Below are 10,470 nucleotides of genomic sequence, written 5' to 3' on the forward strand. Positions count from 1 at the left end.
TCTTGAATTAAATACAGATATGCGAAATCGTTGATTTTGTATGGGAAATGGGTGGCCCCCACTAGGGTGGCCCCAGTAAGGGTGGTTTGACTTATCACTAAGTGAGTCCGCAAATAGAAGCAGTTACAGTGTCAGGGGACAGAAACAGAGTGGTACATCTCTGCTGACATTATGTAAGTAACTACCCAGGTACTTAAAATGACTTTCAGTTTTCAAAAAAGCATCTCTGTGATCATGCCCGCCTTCCACTCTGGCGCGCTACATTGATGTAACGCGCTAGTAAAAGCTTAAGCTCATCAATATGCTCACATAGGTAGTTGCATACTACGCCTGAGGCAGTTGCCATCTCCCGGGTATACTGCAATATAATGCACCACCGTTCCCACTTCGCACATCGCTTTGATAGAGACCTGCCCACCTAGCACACGACATCTGCTACTACCACTTCATCATACGCCAATAACCTTGTCGTCAGTCTTATACCCGGATCTACATGGAAATCAAGAAGCTGGATAATGGCCTTCTAGCTGTAAGGATTTGATGAGATTCATATACATATTGAGCGGGTGAAATGTTACGGAGGGTAGTCTACCATGTAATCTATAGCTGCACACCGATCATATAAAGGTCCTAGAAACATCCGCCTCTCCTGATCAGACACCCAGCTACATCATCATCAAGTTACCAATCAAATATACAGTGAAATACACTCTATATTTCACCTATACGCCGTGTGGTTGTAGGTCTGGCCGCTCCTCGGCGTTAGTGCTCGAACTCGTAGGAATCTGATTGGACAAATATGTTCTCCACATTTCTGGAGCGAAAATAGTTTATTTCGACCTCGTGTCTTGTTCCCGATCGCGCGGCTCCGGTCACCGCGGAGCGGAACGTATAAATGAGTTTAACGAAGGCTTGGGATGGCAGAAAGGACGCGTCGGATCAGTGTAGGCTATAGACGGAGAGGCAAGAGGAGTGAGTAACGAGATGCTGGATTTCACCACCGCGCCAAAAAGGTAACCTTGTTACAACATATAATGTCATTTCGTATCATGTATATTCTACACTAGAAGCCAGGGGCATCAACGCGATCATCTACTGCTTCCGTTTCGTCCAACTCTATCTTCACATGGTGGTCGCCATCATCATATCTTAAACTTGTATCGTGTCCGCTGGTCGTTCGTTTTCCCTGCTGGGCCACATGTTCATCCCATTCGGAGATGAGATCATCGAGCATAGTATTCGCCATGCTGGACGAATCCGCGATCAGCTCTGCCCAGCGGTGCCGGTGCGACGCTAACAAGTGGAAATCGCCGCACGGCTCGATAGACGTAACGAGTTGGCCAAGTCGAGCCTCGGGCAAGCAACCCAATACCTGGACCTCCTTTTGTCCCGAGCTCCAGGTAACCCATCATGTGGTATATTGGCCCTCGGGCCTTGGTAGTTCTGGGTCCAAGGCGTTGATAATCTCTCTCGTAGCCTACGGCAGGTCGACTCTTCGGGGTTGGACGGAGTACCCGAAACAGCATGCTCCCGCCGACACCATCATGTCTACGCCTCGAGACAGGTTAGGAGGGCCGTCTTGGGAACTGCCTCTAGTAGCAGACGCGGGGGGGGTGGTGAAGCCCGTCTCTGGGAGCTGCTACGCCGGTCGCGGGTTTCGGTGTAGACGGACCCCCCTGCAAATAGGTTTGGCAGGATTGTCCTCAAGGGCTGGGCCCTCATCTACAGAGTAATAATAGTTGGCAAAAAAGCCCGACACGGCCGAAACTATCTTCAGTCGCCCAACCTTGAAGTGGAAGATTTGGAAATCATCTCGGGAAACCCTTAGCTTCTTGGCTAATTTTATGCGGCGCAGAGTTTCTTTTTAATTTGCCACCCCGAATACCCATCGGTCGAGGAGCTTCTCGCCTTCGATCGTAGCGTTGAGGCGGGGGAAGCTATAGTACTAGGGATTGGAGACTCGGAACTGCACCGAGAATGTAAGCACAGAGGCGAGAAGCGGGTCAGGGGCGAGGGGGACGATCCGGAATACCGTGGGGAGGCAGCCCGGGCTTGGGGGCCCGGATACAGCTTGAATGGAGCCGGGAACACGTGACACGTACCTGGCCTGAGGCACAGACGAGCATCGATGCGACTACGGTTAGAGAAAAGTTACAGCAGCGGAGAAGACGACTTGCTAAGCCGCTGGGCATACGCATTTCGCATAACGGATGTCGAACACGCGCACCCGCACCCGCACCCGCACGCACACTACGTGATGACGGAGAAAGGCAAAAGGCAAAAATGGTAGCGGGCAGCGCAGGAGACGAGATGGTTACCAGTTTATCTGCTAATTTGTACCAGTAACTAAACGAAACGAATAAATATAATACAACGCATAAATTAGACGCAGTTTAACTAGATGCAGTTTAACTAGATGCAATAGAACGAATAAACCAGACGCGATTCGGTTGAATACTATACCGGAGACTAATCCCTTCCGGCGACATGAGACGAGCGTTGGCTCTTAGTTGCTAATTTTGCTAATATTTTATTCGCAGTTGATTCAGAATCTCCCCAACTTTACAAACTTGCGAAGGCTTGGTATCACGTCTTCGCTTTTCTTGAAGTCGGTAATGAGATGAATATCAGTGGCCATACCACCTGCCTGATCACTAGGTGGGCGTGGCGGCCAACGCAATCGTATCTGTTCAGTAGAACGGTTGTCCGTGTGACGGTTTGAGGATCGCGGGGTGTTGCAAGTCGTCGAGTTAGTTACGTGCTTACATCCATGCTTAGGAATCAGGTTGCTTTTCACGCTCTAATCTCCTTTCTTCATAACCATATCGAGACGTATATCCTTGAGTTTACATTGAATTTACGTTGAGTTTATAGCAGAAGCATCTACAAGAATGTTTCCAATATTTATTTCTTAACTGTACAATGACAAAAAATATCATTTCGCATCTTTGCAAGTTCTCTAGGTTAGTCCCTATGGCTGCGACTCGTGTATGTATGTGTGTTTAACGCCGTGCCTGGCCTCCCTAGGGGCATACGTCGTGTAAGGATACTAATCCCGGTATCTACAAATCTAACCATAAGAGGCACAAATGATCACCCAAGCTCTTAGATCTTCTAGGTTGCCTAGCTAAGAGATGTTATTCTAGGGCGAATGTGTTCTCATAACAAAACCAAGGGTATTTTACCACGTATTATCCACCGCGTTACCAGCTCCCCTCATTGGCAATAGAGTTCCTTTGTAAACTAAACTTTCCCAGTAGAGCATCTCATCCGAAAATTAATATATGCTTCGCAGCGCTCTTCGCCGTCCCAGTCGTGAACTTTTGTCTCCGGGTCGTGGCTCGGTTCTTGGCATTTGTGATACTCGAAGGTGAGATTCTAGCTTGAAAAGCTTTAGGAATCCTGAAATTATACGGGCATTATTGCAACCGGTGCCTCAGGTGCTCCATGGAAAGGTTAGTAACCCGGAGAACATACCTCATGGAAGAGAGTATGGGTATCTCACCACAACTGGAGCAAATCCCACCGGGTGTGTAGAGTGGCACATGCTACTTGGTTATACCGCGCGAGCCGATCTAAGGAAACTATACTAATTAATCGCCCGCGGATGGTTTCGTTCAGGGAAATCTATTCTAACAATGTTGGCTGGTTTGAGGTATAGCTTGGTAGAGATCTCAAAACAGCGGAAACGATAGTTTTGTCCAAGATTCTAGGTAACTAGCTAGGTAAATATTAAATATAGGTTAGAACATAAGGGGTCTATCTAATTCTACCTGTATATAGACCTAAGACGTCCCTATCATCGCGAACACGGGATCAGGCAATGCCACGTTTGTAAAAGGGCCTGCCAAAATTTATTGAATGACTAGCCCTACAACGAACGACTATAAGTCAATAGTGCTTTTTTGATTCAAAGACAGATAGGTACAACCTTAAGTACAGAATTGCATCCATTTGCTGTGTTATGTTGGCCCATCTTTCGATACTAGTCACTTCCTACTGACACACATGCCACAAATCCGTCTCTCATCATTGCAATAAAACGGTGCTTCTATATACGACTGGTCAAGTTATTGCCGTTTATGTATACCCGAAACCATTGGAAGTTCTCGTAGAGTGATAGTGGTTATACATTTAAGTCTAACTGATCTCAATCAAATACTGTTTCGGACTGCAAACAAATCCACTTATAGTATCACTTCTAGGGGCCATGCCTAGCCTTTTCTAGTTTTTGGCTATAATTAGAGACTCTGGGATACAGTTAGTTAAACCCAATTCTATCTCATGTTAGTCCGTGCCAAGATGTCTTTGTTGTTAGTTCAATACGATATAGCTTGATGGCTGTTAGAAGGAACCCTTGATCCATGTCATACGTAGAGTAAATACTAGAAGCAGCAGCTTCGCTGCTGAATAGTAGTTGTGTAGTATTATAATTCTAAGCCTATTTCTAACTAGCTATATTTATACCCTAGTAATAGCCCCGAGAGCTTAAGATCTAAGTTGATAACTAAAAGCTTACTCCTGGTCTTCTACTTGGCATGTCAAGGAACTAGGTGCGCTGGTAAGCTACCTGAAATTATCAAGAATTGATACTATTACGAGGCTGAAACCAAAAGGTGTCATTCATTGATGATAATGTTCTGGGGAACCTATAACATCATACCCCTTTAGCAAAGCTGCAAGGCCTTGTTTGTATACACAAAAGCATAAAGGTCTTAACTCAGGTACTAAGTCATGATGTTATTTGGAGCACTGCTAGGTAGATAATACAGTGACTCTTGTAGCAATCGTGATAAGTGGCAAAGTATCGTAAAAGCGTAACGCAATCCTATGACTAATTACGATATAATAAATTAGGGGGTTTTGCAGCCATCGTAGTTTCCAAGAACGGAGACTATAACGCTAAAATTACTAACCCTTTGTTTCGTTAGCAATAGCTTGCGTACGAGTAAACCTGTTAAGAATACCGTAGGTTTGCGGGACTTTATATTAGTTACAACGGCTAAAATCATTAAACTTAACTTGAATTTAATATTAACTACTTAGGTACAAAAAGACATACTTAAGAAATGTAAAGAGGTACCTACTATGTAGGAACTTTATCATTAGTAAAATATAAAATTATCTTCGGGAAGGAATTTTTAAAATTAACAAGCTGTAGCTGCTATTTACCTGTACATATCACCGGGGGAGGACTTACATTGCAAGTGTAACTGTATGGGTTGCAGCTGCTATAAAAGGTAGTTAGTTGCCTTAGTTACTATGTAGGTAGGTACTTGTATATACCTTAAGAGGTATCTAGGTAAGTACCATAAAGTATACGGTAATTCAACCTCGTACTTTCCTTTACAATTGCTCTTATATTTTCTTTTGCACTTTCCCTTGTACTTACCCTCCTAGTTTCCTTCGCACTTTCCTTCGCACTTGCCTTTTAATTCTGCCGAAAACAAACATTACACATTTACACCGCCAAATTTACAATATATCTTCAGACCGTAGCACACCAATAACTTTCACTTCTTTTTACCTTTTTCACAACTAAACAATATACCATACTTCCTACCTCTTCCCTTTTCCTACTCTAACTCTTTTCTCCTATCTTACTCAAATATAACCTAACCTAACCTAACCTAAACAATAATAATCAAAACCTTTATACCGCCATACTGCTACTCATTCCCCCCTCAACTATTTTGGTCGGCATTCGCTTCATCTCTCACCATAACCAACCAAACACTATACTTTACAGCAAATGGGAGATTAATCGTCCCTATCTTACTTTTAAATTGATTACTTTGCAAGACGTGGCATATATCCACACCTTATCATACAACTGAGCTGAAGATGAGCATGTTAGCCTCACCACAATTTCCTACAGTGGGCGCAATGCAATTCTAATGATCAAACCTGTTGCCGATAGCCTTCTACCTCGCTCCCAACTTATTCTTAGATTTGCTGGGATGTCGCTGAAAGAATCGAACAGACAAGTCCAGATTGAACTTGCTAAAGAAATAGCAAATCAGAGACTTGAACTTGCAAGCTCATCTACTGAAGTCCAATATCCTTTACCCGCTTCACAGACCGACGATCCCGCACCCGCAAAGGATCCTGAGTCTGAAGATCCTACCCTGTACCGGCACAGGATCCCGAGGCCGAAAACCCTGCACCCGCACCCGCACAGGGTCCCGGAGCTGAAGATCCCGCTGCCTATCCCGAGGATGGTTCTCTACATCCTGAACTTCGTGCCTTGGTTAAGCCCGAGGATAGTACAGGTATTAGAGAGATCATTAAGCAGGTGGACAGCAGACACTGTCCTAAAGCTTTGGAAGCTATTGTCAGTGAGATTCGCTGGGCGTACGGGACCGATGGACTAGGAAAACCGAGCGCCATAGCATTCAATAAGCGCCTAATCGCTGGCTTCACCTTCGAATCTGGACAATATAGGAACGAGAGGTGGAAATGTACAGGGTTAAATAATACTAAACCGCCCTGACATCTGAATTTTGAGGCGTCAGAAGTGCACTAACGCACCTTCTACAACTTGAAGGCTTGTTTGACAGATTTGACGAGACATTTACATTCTGCATTTTGCAAACTTGAAAATTTGATCAACGCGATCGACAACGCTAACCCTGCTTCGTTTAAGGAGCCTATACAAGGAGGCGGTACAATAACTTACCCTGTTCACGACGCCGAATTGGTTAAGAGCTGTCTTACCGATTCCAAAGAGTTCTGGAAGACGCTCGTGAGACATAAGCCCGTCGAAAACTATATCGGCACCAATGAATTTGTTTAGGCCCTCGGAAGAATTGCACCAGGATAAGAGGTATCGAAGACGGCACTCTTTATAGAAGTCAGGTTCAACCTCAATAGCTGGCTAAAGCAGACAGGCGGTGTCGTACCTCCGGTTAGTCGTGAATGGGTTTTACGAGAACACCTAGCGGCTCTTAAGCTTTACGGAGACACTAGGCTAGGGTTTGGTCATTGATTTTATCTTAGCAGTGCTGTCAGGATTATAGATGAGACATCTAGAACAAAGGACATGTTCAATATGTTTAGATAGACTAAGAGGGCAGATTGGGAGGACTCCGCTTCAATTCATGAAGTTCATCTCTGACACACAGTCCCTAGCATCGGATGAAGAAGAGAACGACCAGTCTTTTATGTATCATAGCAGGATTACTCGTTTATAAATACGCATTGATATAAACAATAAAAAGGTTACGCCTCAGCATATTTTCTCGCTATCTGTAAGTGCTGCACCCGGAATTAGCTATCCCGCAACTCGAGATCCAGCTCCCAAATGCGGCATAGAATATCTGGCCGCCGGAGCAAGGTATCTCGGTTTTAGCTTAGGCATCAGGGATAACCATGGGATTCATAGCCAAGCCTTGTCTAAACTTACTTGCCGAGCATCGTTCTTTTATTTAACGAGTTAAAGGGGAAACCATCCTGGGGAGCCGGTCCTAGAGTCGTTCTCCGGGGGGTATCCCGGGGATACACCGCATTTCCCGCCAAAGAGCCTCCAGAAAGAAGCCCATCGGCAGCCCCTCGCAGCTCCTCGAGACGGACGAAGCATCTCGCTTAAGATTCGGGAAGAGGAATGGATCTAGCCGCTGGTAGTCCGTGATAGATGGGGCTTAGTTATATTCTATTTCAGGGGTTAGATGGAACTGGGCTTGATTAATCAATCGCCATTCCAGTGGCCATCGCCCTTATAAGATGCCAATACGGCAGCGCATCGCGGCCACAAGCCCCCGGTACAAACCGCGACAGCTGGCTACCTAGTTATTCGCTAGCTGTCCGCCAGAGAGGTAGGCAAAACGCCAAAGCTTTCCCGATGCGAAGTCTGCTCTGCCGGCTTGGCGTGCAACGCCGAACCCCGGACACCCGAGCCAGGACGTAGGGTTCCTGCGGGCTGCCCAAGACGGCAAATTGCCAGAACATTCTTTCTCGCGCAGCTCGGGGGTCGATGCAGCGAGCTTCGGATGGTCGGACAGCCGCTCTCTGGATAAGCAGCGGGAAGGGCTGAGGCGCACCAGCGATCCCGCGCATCCGACTTTAAGGGGGCATGGGACGCGTTGGGCTGGAGCGAGGTTCCCGGTTCCCGGCGACTGTCGGCCAATCTGCCGAACAGGAAGGACGCAGTCGGCAAAGCGGTCTTCGGCCCATGCATGCTACTCTGCCTCGTCAATTGTCGGTTGCGAACTTCGCGCGGGCGTTTATCTATATATAACCAGGCCCCGATGTAACCTCGATGCGATATCCTCACGGCCGGCGTGCCCGTATCACTTCGCATACTCTTCTCAACACTATTTCTCTGCTGTCGACCCGAAGCACACCACTCAGATACGTGGCGACTATTTATATTCAGTCCTACCTCGGGGGGCCGGGGGGCCGGGGGGTACAAATTGCGATCGGGTGCTCTCCCTCTGCTATGCTCTGCTATGTGCTCGGCTTATAATTTGTTATGCTCTTGTTATAAATTTGAATTGGTAAAATATTATCTTCGTGCCCTCTGCTACATATTGCCACGTCTTTAATCTGTAGGCCCAAATTTTGTTCGCGTATGGTATTCTACCTACGTAGCGTTTTCTGCCTGGTGGGAAAACTCGTACGCATACTATCTACCCGCATTCTGGTGTTGTGTATATACCGGCCGGTAACGGACGGTTTCGCGATCATCCCATCCGACCTGCATGCTCTGGCTTGTCTCTTATGTAAATTTTGCAAGCGCCGAATGCAACCCTCGACGCCACAGTTCCATCCCGTTTCTCGGTTTAGTTGATCGAGCGTACGAATCAACCTGGAATCTCGTCGATGCTCCTGACGCTGATTTCCTGCCTTGCATTCATTTTTCGTCTCAAGGCGCTGCTGGCTGGATATACTACCGAAACTTTTGTGAGAACCACGCCGTGCTTTACTGTTGTGTACATTTACTTACAAACTCTTCTCAAGCGATTTGAGCTTCCCAAGGGCTGAAGCGTTACGAGGCCATGCCACTGCGTTTGCGGTTAGCAATTATTCGCTTGGACGATCCGTGGGGTCGGACTTGAGGGCTGAATTATATTGCATACGATCCCTGGTTCGGAAGAGGGAGGGGAGGGGGACATTTTGCTTTGGCGGCAGAGACGAGGAAATTGAATAGTACCCACCGGATCAAGCCTCATGTGATCCTCCCAGAACGACTTTCTCGCGTAGCTAAAACTTTCCTGTTTAGGAATGACGAGCTCGGCAACTGGCTGCCAGGGGTATTTCTTCTCGTCCCACGCGAGACCGGCATACTCGACGGGCTGTTCGCTCAAGTTTTCGACTAGCTGCACTTGGAACAAAAACTCGGCGTCGTAATTGTGATGAAAGTATTGCAGCCATCGGTGCAAGATATCGTCGGCGTCTTCCGGCTTCACTCTCTTCTCGGCCAGCCTTGTTTGCGTTTCCGTGGACGGAACGAGCCGATATTTCATAATGTAGTCGCCAAAGCGATAGGCGGTCTGCGAATACCACCGCATCGACTCGAGATGCTTGTTTGGGGCCTTGTCCCGCGAGACCTGGAGCTCGTAGTCGGGCCGCTCTTTTAAGCGCCTATGCATCTCCGCTTTGTCGTTATCGCACATCAGACGAATGCCTAAAACTTCCCTGGTCGTTTTGGCGTCGGCAAGCTCGATAATCGGCGTGCTGTTAAACTCGATGTCTTGGGTCGAATAGTCTCGACCGGCGTCGAACATCTCTCCTCTCACGTTGAAGATCTTCATAGCAAAACCTCGCGGCTGGGCAATGCGGTCCTGCTCGCAGTGTCAGAATTTGCTAGTAGCTCGGTGCGTTTAGAAACACCTGCGTCAAGACCTGGATCGCCCGGCTCTGAGCTGTAGCGGCATGCCACGGGGTATTCTCCGGCTTCGCGGAAGAGCTCGGACTGCTTTAGATGCCTGGGCAGATCTCCTGGTACGACAAGCTTTCCCTTGACGATGCCTTGCGTTCTAGCGTGAGTACCACCGTAGCAATGCCGTGTCTTGTTATACTGGCGCCGTTGCATCTCGCCGATCTGCGCGATCACGGCTCTCATGTCCTCCTCTTCCCCAGGCGGGATCATCTCCACGCCCGCGGCCTCCCAAGAGACATACTTCCTGCTTGCTAAATTTGCCCATTGGCTTGAAGCCATCGTGCCGACGCAGATTGATGCAGCTATCCGCCTTTAGATTATAACCAATTTATTTTTACAATTCTACCGGTCTAGGACTTGATCGTGTAGAGGTGCAGATCTGGGCGAAATCCAACGACTGCCTAGGCACCTAAGTTTGAACATGAACCATACGTAGCTAAGGTCGTGACGTACAAAAGACGATGTCGTCTATGCCGTCATGGATCATGAACTTGGCGTGCCGGCCAGTCTGCGGCTTCGAACCCTAATCTGAGTTCAGGCATTACTCGTGGCTCATATTACCGAAGCAGCATAACAAGAGACCCGAGCGT

At 47.4% G+C, this 10,470-nt stretch overlaps 2 protein-coding genes across 2 annotated transcripts; one reads left to right on the forward strand and one right to left on the reverse strand.

Moving 5' to 3' along the window:
* Window positions 1-875: 875 nt before the first annotated feature.
* F4813DRAFT_362592 (uncharacterized protein) lies at window positions 876-2,479 on the forward strand. Its single transcript, XM_049243640.1, has one exon. The coding sequence runs from the start codon at window positions 1,218-1,220 to the stop codon at window positions 1,731-1,733; it is 516 nt and encodes a 171-aa protein (XP_049098594.1). The 5' UTR covers window positions 876-1,217; the 3' UTR covers window positions 1,734-2,479.
* A 6,383-nt stretch (window positions 2,480-8,862) lies between these two features.
* F4813DRAFT_119069 (catalase-like domain-containing protein) lies at window positions 8,863-10,134 on the reverse strand. The gene is made up of 2 exons (XM_049238582.1): window positions 9,156-10,134; window positions 8,863-9,002 (listed from the first exon to the last, which is right to left on the reverse strand). Exons 1-2 carry the CDS (start codon window positions 9,750-9,752, stop codon window positions 8,937-8,939), a joined length of 663 nt encoding a protein of 220 aa, XP_049098595.1. The 5' UTR covers window positions 9,753-10,134; the 3' UTR covers window positions 8,863-8,936.
* Window positions 10,135-10,470: the final 336 nt, after the last annotated feature.

This window comes from Daldinia decipiens (assembly GCF_022478715.1).
Source record: "Daldinia decipiens strain CBS 113046 unplaced genomic scaffold F4813scaffold_21, whole genome shotgun sequence".
Lineage (NCBI taxonomy): Eukaryota > Fungi > Ascomycota > Sordariomycetes > Xylariales > Hypoxylaceae > Daldinia > Daldinia decipiens.

Bases quoted from the DNA above. Each gene is read 5' to 3' on its own strand.
- F4813DRAFT_119069 (XM_049238582.1), bottom strand. From the start codon at position 9,752: ATGAAGATCTTCAACGTGAGAGGAGAGATGTTCGACGCCGGTCGAGAC. The intron at 9,003-9,155 runs GTGGGTACTATT...CCGCAAACGCAG, and splicing joins ATCACATGAGGCTTGATCCG to TGGCATGGCCTCGTAACGCT.
- F4813DRAFT_362592 (XM_049243640.1), top strand. From the start codon at position 1,218: ATGAGATCATCGAGCATAGTATTCGCCATGCTGGACGAATCCGCGATC.